At 41.2% G+C, this 23,089-nt stretch overlaps 1 protein-coding gene across 1 annotated transcript in view; it reads left to right on the forward strand.

Annotated features, from left to right (window-relative positions):
- The window catches only part of RAB2A (RAB2A, member RAS oncogene family), an 85,316-nt gene that overhangs the window by 14,020 nt on the left and 48,207 nt on the right, over positions 1 to 23,089 (forward strand). Inside the window, exon 2 of the mRNA XM_019421268.2 lies at positions 17,545 to 17,616. Within this exon, the coding sequence (XP_019276813.1) occupies positions 17,545 to 17,616 (72 nt within the window). The remainder of the gene's footprint in view (positions 1 to 17,544; positions 17,617 to 23,089) is intronic.

Below are 23,089 nucleotides of genomic sequence, written 5' to 3' on the forward strand. Positions count from 1 at the left end.
GGGACAGGCAGAGAGAGAGAGCGGGACAGATGATCTGAAGCCGGCTCTGCGCTGACAGCGGCAAGTATATGGGATAAATTTTTACCCTTAACTCAGATTTCTGACAGTAATTAGTGATCCCTTTCCAACTTCTAATCTTCTTTTCTTTCTTGGCCTTTTTTCCTCCATTCTTTCTGGCTTCAAATTTCCTTTCTTGGAGAATTTACCTTAGAAGTGAAAACACTGGGACAGCCGGGTGGCTCAGTCAGTTGAGCTTCCTACTCACGGTTCTTGAGATCAAGCCCCACATAGGGCTCACTGCTGCTGTCAGCTTGTCAGCACAGAGCCTGCTTTGGATCCTCTGTTCCCCTCTCTGCCCCTCCCCCACTTGCACTCTTCCGAAAATAAATAAATACTAAAAAAGAAAGAAGTGAAAAAACTGGGGCACCTGGGTGGCTCAGTTAGTTGAGCATCTGGTTCTTGGATTTTTGACTCAGGTCACGATCCCAGGGTCATGGAATTGAGCCCCATGTCAGACTCCACGCTGAGCAAGGAGCCTGCTTAAGATTCTCTCTCCCTCTGCCCCCTGAGCACATGTGCTCGCTCTCTCTCTCTCTCTGTCTCTCTCTCTCTAAAATTAAAGAAAAAAAAAGGGGGAAAGACCATGTTGGATTTGAGCAGGAGTATGTGAATTTTCAGGCTTAGCTATAAGTAAGTCTGATTAAAAAGTACTACTGGTTAGTATTCTTTTGTGGCTTTTAGGAGTTAAAAAAGGAAATTAAATCTTTTTCACAGCACATTATTTTACTCACAGGCTCTCCTGTAATTTTCTCCACAGACCAACATTTAATGTAACTATTTTTGGTTACGCAAGAAGTTTTGCTAGTTATTTAAAAGCCGCATCAGTATGGAGATCTTAAATGAGGCTGGTAAAAGTATTGCTTATATAGTGTTTGATGCTAAAGTAGATCCTTTGAAACACTTATGCATGTATTTTAATGGTGGAAGTGATAAATGTTCATGATGAAAAATGAAAATTAAATACTGCCTTATGTAAGTATGGTAAACAATGGTAAACAATGGTTTTGTGTATCTGTGCAGAAATTTTCTGTACATCTGTAAGCTTGCGTGTGTATATGTGTCCCTATTTTACCAATAGGATTGTACAATTAGTACTGTTCTACACCTTTATTTTTTTTTTCTTGTTGATACGTCTTAGGTGTCTTAACATATCATCACATGTAAATCTGTCTCATTCTTTCTAAACACTTGCATAGCTGAACCATGATTTACTCAGTTCCTCATTCTGTTTTTCCTGCAAACAGCAGAAACCTACCATGGTTGATTTAAGCAGAAGATTTTATTAGAAAGATTGAATGTTCATAGAATTGATAGGAGAGCAATAGAATGAAGCTTGAAAATGGCAAAACCAAGGAAGGCAAAACATAGCCAAATTCCTGCTTCCAGTATAGGTTGCTAAAGAAGATGCTGGATATGTGTCAGCGTATATCTCCTCTCCACTGTAGGCACCACAGATTCTCTCTTTATAGTGTCTGCTATTGGAGCCCGCCTTCGAGTCCAGATTCTGGACAAGAGCATCTGACCGGCTGAGTCTGGGTCACATGTCTGTGCCCTGGCTACTGGGGAGTTCAAAGAAAGGTACTCTGATGCTGGGTTGCCAGAAATAAATGTTCACTTACACCTGTTGCTGAATATTGTTAATACACAGCATAACACAATTGTGGGTTTTTGTAAGAAGTAAAATTTGTGGCTGACTAGGATTTATATTTGTATTTTGATAGATACTGCCAAATCACTTTTCACTAAAAATACGGACTTAGAATATCTAATTTTGAGCTTGATAAATATTTTGTATACTTAAATTCAGCAGGCTAATCTCAGCATTGTCTGTGTTGACTGGTGCCTAGTCTATGTTTAGGAATGTAGCAGTTTGATTTAGTTACTGTTACCATGTACTTCGTGGGCTCTTGCCAATATAATGTAGAAACCGCATGAAATAGGTTTTGTTTTGTTTGTTTTTTTGCTTAGAGCCTTGAACTTTGATCTCATTTGTATCAGAGCGTGCTATTTAGAGACCACAGACAGTAAATTTATTGAGTAATAATTATAGTGTATATTTATATCCCTAAACATCTTCTTCCGTAACATCATGGAAAAATGTTCTCTGCAAGCTGCTTCATTGAAATGTGTTCTTGAGATGCTGCAGTTCTTATTTGGAATCTTTGCTCATGAAAGGATTAGGAAAATAGTCAGATTAAAGTGTAATATACCTGATATATTAACGGAAACATTGTTGGGGTCAAGTCAGTGTCAAGGAGATAGTATTCATTTTTTTAAAACCTTCTTCACTAAATTTCTGCCCTGTCAGAGTCACTTAGTTATAGAATATTGTCTTCTTCCACTTAGTATTACTACTAATAATACCCGGAAAGTGAGATAACATTATTTTTAGTTAGGAAGGGTATCGGTTGTGAGGTATCTGAGAAGAACAAAATGAGGAGGTTGGATGGCATAGTGGAAAAATACGATTTCGAATCAGAAAACCCGATTTGGAGTTTCAATTCTGCCTCTTACTTGAGGCATATCACTTAAACCTCAGTTTCTTCATCTTCAAAATGAGGTTATCATTTCTTCCCTGACTGACTTCATAGGCTTACTGTTATGATCAAATAAGATTGTGTGTGAGGAGGGAGCCTGTTTTCACTTTCAGACTGTCAAAAACCATGCAGATATTTTAAACAAGGCAGAAGCATATGAGCATATCTTGAGTACAGAAGCCCATAGATGCATTAAAATCAGAAGGAAGGGTGTCTGCATTGAAGTGGGTCCGTTGGGTATTTGACAGGTAGCGGGAGCCCAGTTGTTCTAAGCTGGGTAATTACCAAAGCTGCTAAGTGGAAAGCAGGCTAACCATGTTTTGAACTTTACCTGTACCGTGGGGAAACATCTCCAGCATTTTCAGTTAAACCGACCACGTAGGGGCTGCAGATTAGTTATCGCTGGAAAACTAAACTGAAGACAATTAGACACTGAAAGCAGTATTTTAGTTGGTTATATCTAGGGCAGCGGTTCTCAGACTTCAGTGCACATCAGCATCACTGGGACAGTTTGGTAAGACATAGATTGCGGGGCTCTGCCTCACAGGTTCTGATTCTGGAAGGCTGGGGTGGGGCTGATCGTTTGCATTCCAACAAGTTTCCGAGTAATAGCTGAAGCTTCTGGTCTGAGGACCATACGTTGAGAATCCCTGCTTTAGAGAAACCGTATAATTTATCATCCAAATGGATTCAGAATTTGTCAGGAAAACAACTGAGCCTTCCCCTGGCAAAGCAGGGATGGGGTCATCCTAATTTCATTTAATGGAAAAATCTTTTTACAAAGAGGTTTCTGTAATAGAATCATCACCTGGTAGATGACTCGTGAGACCTAAATTGTATTTATTTATTTGCATAGGTGTTTGTTTTTGTAAGTCACAGTAATAGGTACATATTTGATTGCAACCCAGGGTTCAGATGTACGTGTAAGTGCATCTGTCTCTCTTAAAAAAAAAAAAAAAAAAAAGAATAAGAGCACACGTGTGTGTGTGTGTGCACGGGAGGGGCAGAGGGAGAGGGAGAGAGAGAATCCTAAAGCAGGCTCTACACCCAGTGGGAGCCAACACGGGCTCAATCTCACAATCATGACCCAAGCTGATGTCAAGAGTCGGATGCTTAACTGACTGAGCCACCCAGATACCCCAATGCATACATCCCTTTAAAACAGATGTTTCCAAACAGTACTTACCCTTGTACAGTACATACGGTCTAATATTTGCTCTTTTCTAGTTCTTTTTTTTATGCTCGTTGTGATCCACTAAATTGATTTCATGACCTAACTGGCTATAGCCTGCTGTTTACAAAACAGAGCACAGAGGACCTCTAGGATTCTGGCAAATTGTGACACTCTTAAGATTCTGAGAGGTAGTTATACTTCAGTTTTCTTCATTCTGATTCTTCTCAAACACTCTAGCCATTTTCCACCATTAAAATGAGTGGGGGACGGTCCCATGAGTTGGAAGAAAAGAAAGGTATGCCATTTTTACCACATTATGCTGTCTTACTTGCTATTAGATTTAATGTTTTATTTGTTCCCCATGGAAATTAGCAGATGCTCCAATTTGTTTTACAGTTTTTTAAAATTTAAATTGCATCTGGTTTTGTATTTTTTTTTTTTTTGCATTCTCCCTAAAAAAGACAAACTAGGCCTTTCCTAAGAAAATCTAAACTTGGTTTATATTCAGAAACCCTCAACTTCACCGGATTAAATTTGGTTTGTCTTAATGAAGGTTCTGTTAACCATACTGGTTGGATCAGTCATACTCCAACTAGGAGACTGAGACCGCATAGGAATTTGAGCAGGGAAAGTCTGATGTAAAGAATCATTAACTATACCGTGGGATTAGAGTAACAGGGAGTTGGCTACGAGGTAAAGAGATCTCCGATGAATACAGTCGCAGCAGACAGAGGCACATCCTCCGAGCGTGGAAGGAAGGAGCCAATCTGGAGTCCAGACCTCTTTGGAGGGGCATGGCCGAGGCCCACTGGGTGGCAGAGAATTTCACCCACGGGCCATGATGGATTAGAAAGGTGCCATCAGTCCGTGTGCTGTTGGGAAGCATTCCATGGGGAGGAGCTGTGCTGGGACCGTCAGGGAAAGCAGCCTGAAGGAACACTAGGGAAGGTTGGCCTAGGAGAGCTACGGAGTGCTGCCTTCTGCCGACGACACTTGCTGTCACGCCAGCTGGCAAGGGAGAGATGTTCTGGTCTCTCCAGCAGGCAGTGAAGGTTTGGAGTTAGGAGGCGCTTGATTGATAACTTGTGTACACACTAAAAAGCTGAACTTTTCAAAAGAAAATTACACTGAGGTTGGCAGATGATAATCAGAGAGGGGATTCTAATTCGGCACAGTAAGGTTTTCATTCTCTAGCATCTCTTCCCTGAAAAATCCAGTGTCGAGTAAAAAGCTTTTATTTATTATTAGTAAATTATTTTCTGAGAAATCGTTGTTGTTGTTGTTTTAATGTAGACTACTAGAGTTTGTCATTACATAGAAAAGGCTAGTCTCACCGTGTGACCTTTTCAGTGAGCAGGCAGTACATGAATGCCACATGCACTAAGCAAGCGTCTGTCTTCTAGGCCGGGCCACAGTGCAAGGTGGTTTTCAAAACACAAAGCGGTGAATTTCTTCCTGAGGGAGGAAAGTAGATGTGTAAATTAATAATAAAAGTGTAAGGGGATAAGTGCTTACTAAAGCATTATGTAGAGTACTATGCCTCAGCATGGGATAAAGTGTCAACCTGCCTTTCAGTGCTGGGGAAGGGAAAAGAAGCACAGACTTGTGATCTGTGTGCTCTCTCTTCCATTCCTCAAAATAACCTGACGGATAAGGTAAGTGGTATGGTTGCCATTATACAGACGAGCAAACAGGGCCTGGAGACCTGAAACAGCTTTTCCTCCCAGGGTCCTGCACAGGATCCAGATCTAGTCCGGTACATTTGTTCTCTCTTAAACTGGTGGTGTACTTTGAAATGCAAAAGGCTATTATTATAGTAAAAGTTTCCAAATGTAAAGCACGGGACCAGATTCTACTGTGAAGGATTTAAAAGTGAATTAGGTATGTCCTGGCCCTTAAGGAGTCTATAGTCTAGCAGTGATGATAGAATGTGACAAGGGCTCTGACGGAGTACTGGGAAAAGCTTGGAATTTTCATAAAGAAGTTCCAGAATCCAGAATGCCGGTTCTTCTTGGAAACCTCAGAGTAAGATGGCATTTCAGGAAAAAAAAATTGAGCATTGAAAGAAAAGAAAAAAAAAGGATAGTGTTCAAGCTGGTTCTTGAAAAGTGGGTAGGGTTTATTTAGACAAGTAGAAATGGTAAATAATCAGAATGTACAAATAGGAAAAAACCAAGTTAGTGGTCCTTTATTGTACATCTGTTAAGTGCCACGCCTTATATGTTCTTCAGTATAAACCATCCGGTTTATTATTTTTTATTTTTTAATGTGTATTTATTTTTGAGAGAGAGACATAGTGCGATCAGGGGAGGGGCAGAGAGAGAGGGAGATACAGGGTCTGAAGCAGGCTCCAAGCTGACAGCACAGAGCCCCATGTGGGAGGGGCTTGAACTCTTGAACCATGAGATCATGACCTGAGCCAAAGTCAGATGCTTAACCGATTGAGCTACCCAGCTGCCCCTAAACCATCCATTTTAACTGTAGTATAGTCCCATGTCAGATAGTTACTGGAAATAAGATTTTCGGAAAGATAAATTCATTACACATGTTGGACCTAAATCGTGATAGAGTATGGTTGAATTTGAACTTTATTCTGTAGACAGTAGAATAGGTGGAAGTTTTTAAAAGAAAAGAATACCAGACTAGAATTATGATTACATTAGAAACTAAAGGGGAGCCTGGCCGGCTCAGTCGGTTAGGTGTCCCACTTTGGCTCAGGTAATGATCTCATGGTCTGTGAGTTTGAGCCACACATCGGGCTCTGTGTTGACAGTTCAGAGCCTGGAGCCTGCTTCAAATTCTGTGTTTCCCTCTCTCTCTGCCCTCCCCCACCCACACTCTGTCTCTGTCTCTGTCTCTCTCTCAAAAGTAAATAAACAATAAAAAAATTTAGTTAAAGAAAGATACTAAATACACACACGTGTATATATTCATATTGTAGTACAGTGGCAGAGACATACTGGATGTTAAATGTAATCCCTTCCTTCCTTCTTTTCTCATTCATCCCTGGTGCAGTCATACATAGGACAGATTAGGAAGCTGGAGTATAGTTAGATGATTATTATGGTGGTCCAGGTAGGGGGTAATGAAGGCCTTATCTAAGGCAGTGATAGTGAAAATGAAGTAGTTACTGATGAGAGTTGTAATTAACAGGATTTAGGAAAGAATGTTGCATGGAGTGAAAAATTAAAGGGGTGCCTGGTTGGCTCAGTTGGTTAAGCGTCTGTCTGTTTCTTGGTTTTGGCTCAGGTCTCACGGTTTTGTGAGCTCAAGCCCCACATCGGGCTCTGCATTAGCAGTGCAGAGCCTGCTTGGGATTATCTCTCCCTCTTTCTCTGCCCCTCCCCCACTCATACTGTCTCTCTCAAAAATAAATAAACTTAAAAAAAGAAGCAAAAATTAAAGATGAAGGTAATTTTCAGGTACTTTTCTATTTCAGAAGAGTATGTCAGATACAGGCTCTTTTTTAATTTATTTTTTGAATGTAAAAGTAATAAATACAATGGTAATGTTAAAGCATCATGAAAGGGCAGAAGATTGGCTAGGAGCAGTGAGACGTGGTGGTGAAAGATGACAACATACAAAGAGAAACAGATCAGTAGTTACAGTTTTGGTAAGATCCACTCCCCAAGGGGTGGTCTAAGCGTAGTGATGTCCTTCCAAAGAGTATAGAATGGAAAGAGAAGGAAACAGAGTTACTTCACAGTGGAGAAACCTGTCAGACTACCTCAGGCAGGTGATCAGGAATAATCAGTCATGTTGATGGTATGTACCCTTGTTATGATAGTAGGTACCTTTGTAGAGGTGAGAAACTACTCTTATCTCTGTGGTCTTCCTCCCAAACATCAGTAACTTGAGTCAGTCATGGGGGGAAAAGTCAGACAGATTCCAGTTGAGGGACATTCTACGGCACCCTAACCAGTCCTGCTAAAAATTGTCAGGGTCAAAAAACAGGAAAGTGTGAGAAACCGTCATAGCCAAGAAGAGCCTAAGGAAACATCATCGCCAAATGTTAACATGGTGTCCTTGATGAGATCCTGAGTCAGAAAAGGACATTAGGTGAAAACTAAGGGGGAGAAAAAAATCGATACAATGGGAGAGGTCAAAAGCAAAGAGGTTTCATAAAGAATGCAGAGTAAGGGGTAAGCTATCAAGTTAAGGCTTCTCTACTCACTGTTAGGTGTCCGTCGTTGGTCCTCAGCAAAGAGTAGCTGAGTAAGGAGTAGGGTTGGTGCTCTTCCTAAGCCTGTTTTTTAAAATGAGTTTTGCCCTCCGTGAGGCCTGACTTCTTCACCTCTTGGTCTTGAGCTCAGGTCCAGATGTGGTTTCCTAGAGTCCATGCCATGCCCAAGGTGAGTGAGATCATCACAGAAGGCCATTAGTGTTCTTCTTTTCCAGCATTTACAACAGAGCATCTAGTTTTTTCTTCTGAAACCAGACAATTACATTGATTATTTTATACACACGGCCAGAAAGTCTCCATACTTTAAAATCCGAAGAATACCTAACTCACTTTGTGAAGGGAAGTTATTAAGTATTACGGAAGCTCCCTAGGGGTTAAGGCACTTGAGTTAAGTTGTAAAGATAAGTAACCATTAGCTAAATGGAAAAAAATCACTGAGTATTTGGGGAAAGAACACTTAAAGTATGCTAAATAAATATGTGCAGATGGCCGGATGTGTGAGAAATACTGACATGATCTGCTCTACTCATATTCATGGTTTTGGTCGCATCCCAGAAGTGTTTAAAGTACTCGAAGTACTCTAATATTGTAAACCAGAGGTACAGAAGTAGTGGCAGATGATTTGCTCCAGGGGAAAGAGGGCTGTATCCCCACAACTTCCTATTTCCTTTTCACTTGATTGATTCTTCAGCAACTCTTTCAGCCTTGTCGTCAGCCTACTTGTTTCTGTACCTCCCATTTTCAGGGGAAAGATACCCTGTGTTTTGAAAGCTACATCCTCTTGGAAACTTTGTCTAATTTCTCTGTTTGTATTCATTTATTTTTACCAGTGCCTGGAATATAAGTACTCCGTAAATATTTTTTGAGTGGCCATCTCTCACCTTTCCTCCTAGCCTTCACTGATAGATTTGTGACCTAAGTGCTCTGTAGGCCCTTTTTTCCCCTTCCCTTAACTGCTCTTACGATTTCTGGTGTTTGAGGCACTTCACTGATTACGGTAGACATTATTACAGGTGGAGTCAACACACCTGGAAGACTAACAACACAAAAGTCCCAGGAGGAGGAGAGGAAAGAACGATGACTCCGGAGAAGCGGGTTGCTTTCCTAGGGCTGCCGTACCTAATGCCCCCGAACTTGCCTTCGGACCTCAAACAACAAAACTCGCTTACAGTTCTGGGGGCCGGAAGTGCAGAGTCCAGGTATCTTCAGGGCCGCTGTGCCTCTGAAGGCTCCAGGGAAACTTCGCCCGTGTCTCCTGTAGCTCCCGGTGGCTCCGGGTGTCCTTTGGCTTGTGACAGCGCAGCTCCGGTCCCTGTCTCCGTCTTCACATAGCCTGTCACCTGTGTGTGTATGTTTGCCTCCCCCTGCCTTTCTCTTGTAAGCACACTTGTCATTGGGTTCAGGCCCCAGCCCAAATCCAGGCTGACATGATCTCAGAATCCCCGATTACATCCGCAGAGATCCTTTTCCTAAACAAGGTCACATTCACAGGTTCTAGGGGTTGGCCCTTGGACATCTCTCTTTGGGGGCCACTCTTCAGCCTGTTACAATAAGGGGCCGGATCAGTACCTAATGGAAGTGGTCGAGAGGATTGCTGTCTTAGTTGTGAGGCGGGGACAGTGTGTGGAAAACCGGTAGCATAAGAGTGACTCTGAATTCATTTTACTTGAAAGAAAGTTAGAGGTTATGGATGTTTTCTTCACTTCATTGTAGAAAATATGTTTTTAAAATTTTGAACTCGAGATCAGGTAGATTTGGTTGGAGATTTGCTCCTCAGCCGTATTCATCTGAAAGAATTCTCAGCTTAACATTTTTATTAACTTGTGAATTTGCAAAATTTGAAGTTTCCACATTTAAGCTTTATGGTATGCTTTTGAAGTAGGAATACTATATTTTTATTTTCTTTTTCCCATTTTACAGATGTGGAAATGGAGCTCAGTTTCTCTATCTAATTTGTCCAAGGTCACAGGTTATAAAATGATACAGACGATTTGAACACTGGTGTTTCAACTGTAGAGCTTGTGTTCTTTCTAATATACCATGCTGAGTTTATTAGTTTTCTGTTTAAAAAGAGCAGACTTTATTGTTTTTTCATGTTTCTCAATTTGGAATGTTGTGCAGAGAAGAATACAGTTTTCTGTTTGCAAAAGAAGCTACGAATATTTCAGCCGGTTCACCACATCTCTGAATGATCTGTGTCAGAGGTCTGTCAGTTTTTTGGTATGACTTTAAAACGTACAGTTCTCTAAAAGAAAAAAAAAGATCAGTGAAAGTAGAAGCTGGTTGTTTGAAAAGGTCAACAAAATTGGGGTTCGCCTGTGGGGCTCAGTCAATTAAGCGTTCAAACACTTGATTTCAGTTCAGGTCATGATCTCATGGTTCATGGGTTTGAGCCCTGCTTCAGGCTCCTTGCTGTCAGCTCGAAGCCTGGCTTGGGATTCTCTGTCCCTCTCTCTCTGCCCTTCCCCACTCGCATTCTTTCTTTCTCTCTCTCTCTCTCTCTCTCTCTCTCTCTCTGTCTCTCTGTCTCTCAAAATAAATGAATAAATTTTAAGAACATCAACAAAATTGATAAACCTTTAGCCAGACTCCTCAAAAAGAAAAAAAGAGCAGACTCAAAATCAGAAAAATAAAATACATAGTTCTTCAGTGAGTTACTTTTAGTCATGAGATAGGTCCTTCATTCATGGAACTTTTGTTAAATTTTGTTACATCTACAAGTGTAATAGATATAAATAGGCAACCATGATTTCAGAATGATAGTTGGACAAAAGTGGTTAGGAATTGGTTCTGGTACTTTTCAAGTTTTACTTTTTTTAATTTTAAGTTAAAAAAAAATTTAAATGTTTATTTTTGAGAGAGAGAGAGAGAGAGAGTGCACCAGCAGGGGAGGAGCAAAGAGAGAAGGGGACAGAGGATCTGAATTCTCACTGACAGCAGTGAGCCTGATGTGGGGCTCGAACTCACAAACTCTGAGATCATGACCTGAGTCGAAGTCAGACACTCAACTGACTGAGCCACCCAGGCGCCCCTTAAATTTTTTAATTTTTATTTTAAAATAAACTGTGTGCCGTATGATTTTAAAAACAGAGCCATTATCAATTTTTTAAAATTATCTTGAAATTGGTGAGGTCAATTGACGACTAAGAAAATAAATCTCAGTAGAACACCTGGCACTAGGGCCATTGTTTCTTGTGGAGGACACATGACCTAAAACTCGCTAGGGGGCTTATTAACTTGACTTTGGGGTCCATCCAAAGAATTCCTGAATCAGAATCTCTAGGGTGAGGCTTTAGGAATGCAGTTTAATGTGTATTGCTTGTATTTATTTGGCATTCATGTGGGACTTAGGTACTCAGTCCTCACCACAATACTGTCCTACTGATGATGGTGACTTGGACCCAAAGTAAAAGAAAAAGTTAAGGTGACTTCATGGTAGGAACTCTGACAGTGGCATTAAGTACACTAATTTGTATTAATCAAAGAGTGAGTAGCGAAAGCAGTCTTCAGAAAGAACAAGGCTGGAGGCATCATGCTGTCTGATTTCAAACTATATTACAAAGCCGTAGTAATCAAAACAGTGGAGTCTTGGCATAAAAACAGACACGAGGGTCCATAGAACAGAATAGAGAGCCCAGAAATAAACCACACATGTATGGTCAACTCATTTATGACAAAAGAGCCAAGAATATACAGTGGGGAAAGGGCAGTCGCTTTAATAAAAGATGTTAGGAAAACTGGACAGCGACATACAAAAGCATGAAACTGGACCACTGTCTCACATCACACACAAAAATTAACTCAAGCGGATTAAGGACTTGAATGTCCTGAAACCATAACACTTCTAGAAGAAAACATACGCCATAAGCTCCTTGGCACTGGTCTTGGAGATGACTTTTGGATCTGACACCAAAAGCAAAGGCAGCAAAAGCAAAAGTAAACAAGCAGGACACTGAAACTACAAAGCTTCTACATGGCAAAAACACCACAGAGGTTAGAGGTTCATCCAAGGCCACCCACGTAGTGCTTGTAACCACTGCATGATGCTGACAGCTCAGTCCGAACCTCTGGGGGTGGGGCCCAATATGGATTTGGGGATTTTTTGGTAAAGATCAAAAACCTCTAATGGATAGAGAGCGATTGGGAATGGAAGCTACTTCACCTAGAATGGCCAGAGAAGGCATCTGTGGTGGCAAGAAACCAGCCGTGGGAGTCTGTCTGCATGGAGAGGCAGAGAAGAGGACGCAGGAAGGCCTCTCAGGTTCCAGGTATAGAATGAAAACCAGTAGTAGTTGGATTTGGAGGGGCCGCTTTTACGTTTGCTTGGTTTCTGTTTAATTCTGTTACAAAACAAACATGCTTTTATAAAACAGCGTGTCTTTTTGCTGGTCCCTCTCTTTCTGTGGCTTTAAATACCATCTTAAAGGGGCGCCTGGGTGGTTCAGTTGGTTGGGCGACCGACTTCGGCTCAGGTCATGATCTCACGGTTTGTGAGTTCGAGCCCCGCGTCAGGTTCTGTGCTTATAGCTCAGAGCCTGGAGCCTGCTTTGGATTCTGTGTTTCTCCCTCTCTCTGTCCCCTCCCCTGCTCACACTCTGTGCCTCTCTGTCTCTCAATAATAAATAAACATTTAAAAAAATAAATAAATAATAAAAAAAATAAATACCATCTTATGCTGACAGTTCTAATTTATATCTCCGACCTCAACATCTTCCCTGTAGTCTAAACTTACATGCCAAACTCCTATATTCTATTGCCTGTTCACCCCAACTCGAGATAACTGGACTGGAATTGATGATCTTTCCTGCTCTCCTGAGAATTTTCCCCATCTCACGGATTCTCCCATTGATCAGGCAGAAACATTGGAGCTGTGCTTCCTGCTTTTCTCCTTCTCTCAAAACCCACATCCACACGACCAACAGATTATCCTGGCTCTACTTCAAACCGAGGATAGAATTCAGTCACTTCAGACCCCTCATTGCTGCTGCCCTGGTCCAAGACACCATTCCTTGCCTGACTGAGGAAAGCCGCCTTAACCAGTCTCTCTGCTTCTGCTCTCGTCTGCTTGTGCTCGCAGGTTATTCTCACTGCAGCGGCCAGAACGATTATTTTAGAATTTACTTCCAATTCCGTCACTCCTTTGCTCAAGACCCTCCAGTGAGTCGGCCATTTTATCACGAGTAAATGTTAAAAGTCCTGTGGGGTCTGTGTGACCAGGCCCCTATGATGCCTGCAACCTCTGCTCTTAGGGACAGGACTCTCCCCTGCCTTCTGAGCTGCAGCCATATTTGGCCTCATCGCAGTTTCTCCCACACATCCCACGGACAGCGTTTCCTCTAGCCGTTTCCTTAGCCTAAAGTGTTCTTCTCTCAGTAATCCACCTGCCTGCTTCCTCCTCTCCTCAAGTTGTTACTTAAACCTCACCTTCTCAGTGAGCAGCCACCTCATTTAAACACCACACTCTTTTTCCTTCCCCCCAGCATTGCGTATCTTTGCTTTCCCCCCCCCCCTTTTTTTTTTTAAACGTTTATTTATTATCGAGAGATGGAGAGACAGGAGACACAGAATCCGAAGCAGGCTCTAGGCTCCGGGCTGTGAGCACAGAGCCCGACGCAGGGCTCGAACTCACAAACCGCGAGATCATGACCTGAGCTGAAGTCGGAGGCTTAACCGACTGAGCCGCCCAGCCGCCCCTGCTCTGCTTTTTCTCTGTACCATACCAAGTAACACTCTGCATTACCACGTCTTCATCCATCCGTCTGTCCGTCCGTCACACTCCCCTCTTCCCCTACTATACACACATACGCGCAAATGTGCACACACACACTTAAAAGAATAAAAAAGTTTGTTCATGATCTCTTCTCCAGAAGGTCAGGGCCTTTATCTTAGTGTTGACTGATACATTCCAGTTGCTTAACCTCAGAACATAGTACGTATCCAAGTATTTCTAGCAAGGTTGAATTTTGGAAAATCGTTGGAAGTACATGTGGTCAAACTGAAAATGAATAAAAGGTGCCTCATGCTTTTAGGGAGCTTAAAGTATACAGAGAGTAATAAATGATAGTGGTAGTAGTAATGGTAACAAACATTTGTTGAGTTCTTTTTTGAATTTTACTATGTGTCTGACACTGTGGTAAGCACTTAATGCATGAACTCATTTAATACTTCTGATAAACATATGAGATAGGTACTATTATTCTCCTCCTTTTTACACATTAGGAAAGTGAGGCACTGAGAAGGTAACTCACTTGAGGTTCTGTTGATAGTGATTAGCGAGGCTGGGATTGGAACCCAAGGAGTGTGGTGTGGCTTTGGAGTCAGAAATCTAACCCCTATGCTATGCTGTTAGCATTAAATGAGCTGACATATGGAAATTGCTTAGAACAATATCTGGCATGAGGGAGGCTCTGTACAAGTTTATCTGTTGTTGGGAATCATAATTTTTAAATATTTCAAAGTTCTTGATAATACAGTTATAATAACATGAAAATATTCATTGGCCACTTAAACTATTCCTCAGTTATTTTTTGTAAGTGTATCCCTCCAGGAAAATCAACATATTTGACTATTATTTTCCATGAAAATGAAAGATCAATCAGTTACAGATTGCACAAAATATATAGAATTTCATCAAGTATGTAAAAATGTCGGAGCACGTTTTTGCCATTGATGAATGGGGATCTGACATTTAGACTGACAGACAGCTGAAAGGATAGGGAGGATGGTTTTAAAGAACTTTCTGAATATCAAGGATTAAGAGAGACTGGAAAATTGGTGAAAGAAACGCTGGAGCTTTTTGCCAATTTTATATCATAAAGAGGACAAATATTAAATAAAGGATGTCCTGCAGAGTATGCAAATTACCAAAACCCTCTTAACTTGAAAAGTACTGTGGTTACCTGAAGAAAGTACAGAGTCTTTAAATGAAGAACCAAAGAGCAAGCCTTATTCTACCCGTAAGTTGCACCTGGTCAGAGTAAGTGGTGTTAGTGGTACTAAAACAGTACCTCCCGTTGTGCGGTAAGAAACGGTTTTCAGGCTCTTGTAACACTTACATGCTTACCAGACTGTTAGGTGATTCTTGAGGTCTCCCAGTAATAAAATCTGTGATGTTTAATTAATTACGTATTTTTTCTGTATGGGAAAATGTGGGCTATTAAAAAACAGAAATGAAGAAAAGACACAAGAATCTTAAATGCATATTACCGAGTGAGAGAAGCCAGTCTGAAAAGGCTGATTCTAGCTATATGGCATTCTGAAAAAGGCAAAATTGTGGAGACAGTAAAAAGATCAGCACTTGCCAGGGGTTAGGGGTGAGAGAGGGACTGAGAGCATAGGGAATTTTTAGGTCAGTGACACTCTTCCGTATGATACCATGACGGGGAACACATTATACGTTGGTCAAAACCCATAGAATAGGCAAACGCCACAGCGAACCCTAACGTAAACCATGGACTTTGAGCGATGACGACGTGTCATTGCGGGTTCATGGATTGTAGTCAGAGTTCCAGTTCTGGTGCAGATGGTGATGGTGGAAGAGGCTGTGCTCCTGTGGGGCAGGGAATATACGGGAACTGGCTGTCCTTTCTGCTCAGTTTTGCTGTGAAACGAAAGAACTGCCCTGAAAAATATTTTTAAAAAACAAAGAAGTCCCCTCAGGGTGCCTGGCTGGCCCAGTCAGTAGAGCATGTGACTATCTTGAGGTCATGAGTTCGAGTCCCATGTTGGGGTATAGATTGTACTTAATTTTTTTTTTCTGAATCTTAAAAAATAATAATAACCCTGAAGATTCATATCGCGAATGTTCACTTATTTTGTACTTTGACACCTAAAAAATAATAATTTTCCTTTCTGTCGCAGACCTGAAAGGCTTTTCAAAGAAGCTAGAAATCTGCTAAAATGAGTTTGGCTTTACACCTTTTGTAATGTAAAAAAAGAAATCATAGATCAAAGAAAAGAGAAGAAAACTCAGGTCAGATGTTTTGAAATTCCAGTTTATTTGTGGTTAAAACATTCCAAAAACATTGAACAAATAAAGTATTTCCCAAAACATAACCATACACACACACACAAATTTCTTTGATTTGTTTATTGGGCATTTTGACAATCTTTGTGACATGTGACGCTAGGGCCAGTTGTTCACCAGAATCGTTTAATGGCCTTATCTCTGGCATAAGACAGCAAGATATTCATCATCCTTCTTGCGTTGAGTTTATGATCTAGAAGACATTGAACATCTTGGTTCAAGTGTCACTTCTCCAGAAAGACCTTCTCCAGCCCTTCAGTCTAGATTAAGTATCTTCTTACTCTTCCTCACAGTACTCTCTTCTTTCAAAAGGCAATATTTATAATTGTAAATTGCAGTGCATATAGATCATTTGGCATTCATTCTGTTTATTTTCTCTACCCGTACTCGAAGGAAGCATTCCGCAGGATTGTGTCTTCAAGTCCCAAGTGCAGAGCACAGTTAGCATCCAGTAGAGCCTTTTGAGTGAAAGGGTGAACCAAGTGCAGGGTGCTCTCAAGGAAGCAGTCGGAGGCATATATGAAGAAAAGGGCCTGAAAATGAGTAGGAAAATGGTGTGGTGTTCAGTAAACCAGTTCTCGTAGGACAGGTAGGATGAATACAGATAATTTGTCTTTAATTTAGGGCTGAGGAAGTTATTGATGACCTTAGTGAAGTGAAATTTGGTAGTAGAGGGAAGGGACCAATTCAATTTTTTTTTTTTACATTTATTTATTTTCGAGAAACAGTGAGACAAAGCGTGAGCCGGGGAGGGGCAGAGAGAGAAGGAGACACAGAATCCGAAGCAGGCTCCAGGCTCTGAGCAAGCGGTCAGCACAGAGCCTGACGCGGGGCTCGAACCCATGAGCTGTGAGATCATGACCTGAGCCAAAGTCGGACGCTCAACCGACTGAGCCACCCAGGTGCCCCTGAAGGGACACAATTCAGATTAGTCGATCCTGAAATGAATTAGCCAGAAAATAGACCGAAGTAGATCCCAGCACTTAACTGCTAGTTTGTTCGTAGGTAAGTAAGATAAACTACGAAAAGAGATTACCTTGTTTTTACATATTTTCACTGCGACAGGAAAAACAAAGTGCAGGAACCCTTAATGGCTCGAGTACTGTGGTAGAAAGAGGCTACTAGGGGGACCAGCTAGGTGTCTTGTAGGAAGGAGTTCCTGCCACTTACCTTTCAGATTAGAATATCAAATGAATAACAAAGGATGAGAAGGTGTTTGGGATTGATTAACACCTTCCACCTAAATCATCAATCCCTGGGCGCCTGGGTGGCCTGGGTGGTTAAGCTTCTCAACTCATGATCCCAGGGTTCTGGAATCAAGCCTGACGTGGCTCCACACTGCATGGAGCCTGCTTAAGATATTTCTCTCTCTCTCGCTCTCTCTCTCTCTCAAATAAATCATCAATCCCGTAATTTCCCAAGAAATTATAACACCGAGAAATTCTGATAGATTGTTCACAGAGCACCAGAAACCCTGGCTGCCTCTTTTCTGTGTGCTTTTGTAAAGCGTTTCTTAATTTCTGTGAGTTTTGTCTCATGATTTTTTTTTTTTTTTAACTTTCAGGTGTTGGTAAATCATGCTTATTGCTACAGTTTACAGACAAGAGGTTTCAGCCAGTGCATGACCTTACTATCGGTAAGTGTTCTACAAGAAATGAGAAACATTAAAAATTTTTGGGTAGTGGAAATGGAATGTGCTAGAGAGGATCCATTCTATTAGTGACGAGTCAGAAAGAATCAGTGACACTAGATTTGTTGCTGTACAGAGGTTAGTTTCATCACTCAAAAAAAATACAAGTATAGTGAAAGTAATATCATCCAACTTTATAAAAATGGTCAGAAAACAGCAAGAAGACGTATTTAAGATTTTGATTGTATTTAATGATGAAGCAAATGATTGCAAAACAAGAGAGCACAGGGGTAAGAGCAGAGACTGGACCAGCTTGCCAGAGTTCAAATCAAGGCTGTGCCACTAACTAGCTGGGTAATCCACCTTACCACTCCATGCCGCAGATTCTTTTATCTGTAAAATGAGAATAAGAGTGGTACCAATCTTACAAAGTTACTGTGGGCAGTAAATGAGTTAATAAATGTGAAACATTGGAACAGTGCCTGGCAGCATGATACATGCTCTCGGTTTACTTATATAGTAATTATTAATCGAGAAAAACTGCCAGGAGGCAGTTTTAGTGTCCTAAGTTGCAAAGAGTAAATGAGACTGTTACCGGTAACTGTTAGACTGAAATCTACTTAGATTTTACAACTAATAGGTTGGTGTATCTTCTCAGCCAGTGACTGCTTATTTTTCACAGGTATCATTAGATCACCATTAAGCAAGTTGAGTCTCATGTCCTGTGTATTTTTAAAATACCAAATCAAACAGAGTTTGTTAATCAAATTATTAGATAAATTAATAGTTTTCAATCAAGCCACATGTATTTTGTAGATACCTTGAAATCTTTTCCCAGGTGGCTATCCTGTCAGAATACTCCGATTCCATTTTAATTGATTTCATTTAATTCCATTTTAAGTATATACAGTAATGAAGGGTGAGACAGGTACTGTTGTTTCATGCTGGTCCCCATTTCGTGGTTAACTTCGGTGAGCTCAGTTTTGTGTACGATCTTCTCTTTGCCCAGTAAGTCTGAACCTCGGTAGCGGTGTCTTAAGCCTGATTCAGTCCTGACACAACTAACCACACAGTGGTTTTTAGCGTAGGAAATTAAACAAAAGTGTCTTCCTTTCCTCATTGAAGCTTTCATAGAAATTTCTAAGGTGTTATGGCACATCTGATGGAGAGGCTGGGCCTGAGCCTACTTTCAGAAAGCGGCATGGGCTATACTTGTGGAGAGAGAAGGGGTTGGACCAAAGGGAGCTGTTTGGAAAACTGCAACTCAGGCAGCTGTACCAGTGGCTTCCCTCCAGGAGGTAGGAAGCTAAAAGCACAAGGGAAGCCAAGGGACTCCTTTTCTGTCTCGTCCTCGTAAGACTCCAGCCCCACCCCTGGTGGTGACACGCCCGCTGATGGTCTGTCTCCTGAGCTCTGCTAACCCTGGTTTCTCTCTGTGTCCCCCCAGCCTAGAGATGGCAGCACTTTCTGGCTGGTGCCAGTCTCTCCGCTTCTTCACCATCCCTTCTTTGAGCTTCTCAGCTTTTTCTTTCCTGTAACTAACTCCCTACATTAAATTGCCTCTGTTTTAAATATTTAAATATGGTTTCTGTTTTTCTGGTTCCACTCTGACTGCTCTACCTTACCACACCCATCCGGACAGTTTATTTTTCTGGTCATTAGCATGTATTTGTTTTCAAGGAACATTGGAATGTTTGCTGCAATAGATGTGAGTAAGACAGTATCTTGATTCTGCTGCATACTTTGCCTGATGAATAGAAGAAGGTGAGAACGCTAAGGTCAGGTCATGACCAAGTATTAAATGATGGAACAGAGGAAATAAAAGACAAGGATGAGTCCGTAAAATACTCCTCATTACCCTTTGACTATCTCAGTGAGAATTGTTAACAATAGTAATCAAAGAGGCAATTTACAGATAGCTTCGCGGATATAATTACACTGAAGGTCCAGAGTAGAACGTTGGGTGTATTTAAGTGCTGTTATACTGGACCAGCAGCATCTTTATTCTCTGGGAGCTTGTTAAAGAGTCTACTGAGTCAAATTCTGCATTTGAACAGGATCTCCCAGTGACTCATGTGAAAAGCTTGAGAAGCATTGGAGCAGTGGTTTTTACCAGTTTTGTAAACCAGTTGACCTGTCCGTACATGGCGAGTGCACCCCCACACACATCCTGGCCTCTCCGTCCTTGCTTCCTCTCTACTTCAGCTACTCACTCCCATAGTCACACCCAGGACCTGGTCATTACCGGTACCTGGAACCACTTCCAGAATCTCAGTGTCATGCATCTGGTTGGTTGTCCTCCCATCCTTCCAACTCACGCCCTCTAGTTGCTAACACTAATGATTTATTTGTCCCATCAGTTCTATAATCCGTTGGTCCTGCTGTCTTTGTACTCTCACCCCTCTTGTGGTCCTGCTTTCCTCCTTGCCCAGCTTTAATTCTAACCATTATAATTGTCGTTTTCATCACCCCGGCGTGCGCACTCAACTCCTGCCCCCTCTCTTGCTTCGTCACACTTTTGTGGCTAACCCATAGGTCAACTCTAACTATCTACTCCATCCTGCTGGTTGAAAAACACAGATCCTGGCTAACTAGTCTTATTAGTTTCTTGGACACTAACTTCTAACCACTTGACAGTTACACTTTGCTTCCAATCCATTCATTCTCCACTTCGCTATACAACTGTGTTACACCTTCTTGCTCTGTAATCAGGCACCACCTTTCCTGTCTTCATTCTCATGTGATAGCCTTGGTCTCTATTTCAGAAAATTTCAGAGGCAAACAGGAGCATTTTCACAGGTTTCCATCACCACACAGACCCACCTACCTGCGCTGTGCCCATGAACTCAGCCCTCTCCTCGCTATTGTGGATGAACTCCAAGTTGCTAGCCAAGGCCCGCTCAAGAACACTGCTTCAGCAGTTCTTTTTTTCCCGAATGTCACTCATTTTTCCCCATTTGATTGTCATTTTTCATGACTGTTATCTCTTCCAGCTTTCAATCCTTCTGTTTCCTTTTGGCAAAAGTCCTCAGATAGGACTGTTCGTAATTTCTGTCTCTGGTTTTTCTCTTCCCCTCCTTCTTTTTGGAACTCACTCCAACGAGGCTCTCTTCTCCCCACGTGCACATATCCAGCTGCTTACTCAACATCTCCTTTCTTAGATGTCTGTTAGGCATCTCAGACTTAATGTGTTCCAAATAGCTCCTGATTTTTTCCCTCCTAGGCCTTTACAAGTGCACGTGGACACACATAGGCCCCCCCCCCCCCCCCCCCCCCCCGCATACCCATCCTCTTGCCTAGATTTATTTTTCTCCTTAACTTTTTATACAGGTGATTATAAGTGAATGTTGTCTCCCACCAGGATAAAAGTAAAGTTCGTGACAGCACTGTTATCAGTTTTGTTCATTGCTGTATCTCCAGTGCCTGGTACATAAAAAGACTCTGTAAATGTTTTCTAAATTAATATACTATCTCTCTGGGGAGAAAGTTTCAAAAACATTTCACATTACAGTGCTTGATGCATACATTTGATTAATGCTGTTCAATTATATTGTGTAGAAATAATTCTAGTTATAGCCCACTGATGCCCACTACATTTATTTCACTATCTATTAATGGACAGTTCAACAAACAGTGATGTAGAGGCTAGGCATATGTTGTGCCACCTTCCTGCCTAACTCCCCCACATCCTTAAAGCAGCTGTCCTATAAGAAATGACTGAGGAGTGAAAGTGTCCTTTGGGGGTAAAGGTTGTAGAATTGAAGCATCATTTCTTGTGTCAGGCTTCCCACAGATCAGTTACAAATACCCCTCATTTAATTGGGGTTCACTTTTCTGAGATAACATTGCCAAGAACTAGGGAGATAGCTTAAAAGCACTCTGTGAACATCGAGTTTAGATCTCAGAGTCTATGTTACTGGAATAGTAAAATGTATTTCCTTGACAGGGTGCGCTTATTAAGAAAACATTGTAGAAAACTCCAGAGAAAGTTAAATTCCCTATATAATTTTCCTTTGGCCCTCCAGCAACCACTGATGTGTTTGTAGCCTTTTAGGGTTTTAAATGTATTCACAAACACACACAAAGCTGTTCTGATGTGCATTCCCTCCACCGGTGGCTACTGAAGTGCCCGTTTCTCCTGGGCCTTCCCTCCGCTGTGGCTTAGTCGTGTTTTTGCTCTTCGTGAAATGGGCAGAGAATAGTGATTATTTTACTTTCCTGCTCTCTAATTTTTAGTGAGGCTGAGCGTTTTTCATAGGTTTAAGATCCACTTCTGTGTCTTTTCTCTTTGAATTACCTGTTTTTATCTTTGCCCCTTCTATTACTGGTTTGTTGTTGTGGTTTTTTTTTTTTGTCAAATCTGTTGATGGTTTTTTCTTTTTGGCTTCCAGGCCTCACTAAGGAAGGCTGCCCAGTACAAAAATTACTTCCTGTTGCCTTAAGTACTTTTCTACTACTGTAAATTCATACCCTGTCTGGTGTATGGCCACGTATGTGATTTTCTTTAATCCATATATAACGTGTAGCCCCACACCCATTAATTAAATAATCCATCTTTCTTTCCTGCTTGAACCATCACCTTTGTCATATGCTAAGTCTCCATAGGTAAGCAAGTCTGTTTGAGGACTCTCAAATCTATTCCATTTATGTTTTGGGTTTTTGTTTTGTTTCTGTTTTTCTCTATTTCATGAGAAAATATACTACTGATATTTATAGTAACTTTGTAGTATAATTAATATGTGATTGACATTTTTCCTTTTTGAAGTTTTCTTGATCATTGTTTTTATTTTTTTTTTAAGTTTATTTATTTTGAAAGAAACAGAGCACAAGAGGGGAAAGGGCAGAGGGAGCGGGAGAGAGAGACTCCCAAGCAGGCTCCTCATGACCAGTGCGCAGAGCGCGCAGAGCCTGACTCTCAGGGTTCGAACCCATGAAACCGTGGGTTTTGTTACCTGAACCAAAACCAAGAGTCAGACACTTAACTGACTGAGCCAAGCCACCCAGGTGCCCCGTTTCCCCCCAACTTTTTAAATGCTCTTCAGTAAAGTTTTATAATTTTCTTCTTATAGGCCTTGTGCTTTTTTTTTAAGTTTATTTTGTTACTATTGTGGATAGGTTTGTGTTTTTTTTCACCATTACTTTTGTGAAATTAATTATTTTGCATGCTCTGGGTAGACTGGCCCAGACTGGCCTATCTGTAAGTCATAAATTTTTCCTTGTCTAATATTTGCACCTTTTTGTTTTGTTTGTGTAATTTATGACCAAAATCTCTGAAATGACTTACAAGTTGAGGGCATGATGATCTTTTTCTCTGCAATTGGAAACTTCTAGTGGTTTACCTTAAAGGTGCTATTCATTTTTTCATGGAAAGTTAAGGAAGTTACTCTTCAATAATCTAGTTTTTCCCTTGTTTCTAGAACTAGGGACATAAAGCTTTCTTCCCACAAGTCTCTGTTTTGAACCTCCACAATGTCTAGGT

This window comes from Panthera pardus, unplaced genomic scaffold (assembly GCF_024362965.1).
Source record: "Panthera pardus isolate Hobbes unplaced genomic scaffold, ASM2436296v1 HiC_scaffold_7, whole genome shotgun sequence".
Lineage (NCBI taxonomy): Eukaryota > Metazoa > Chordata > Mammalia > Carnivora > Felidae > Panthera > Panthera pardus.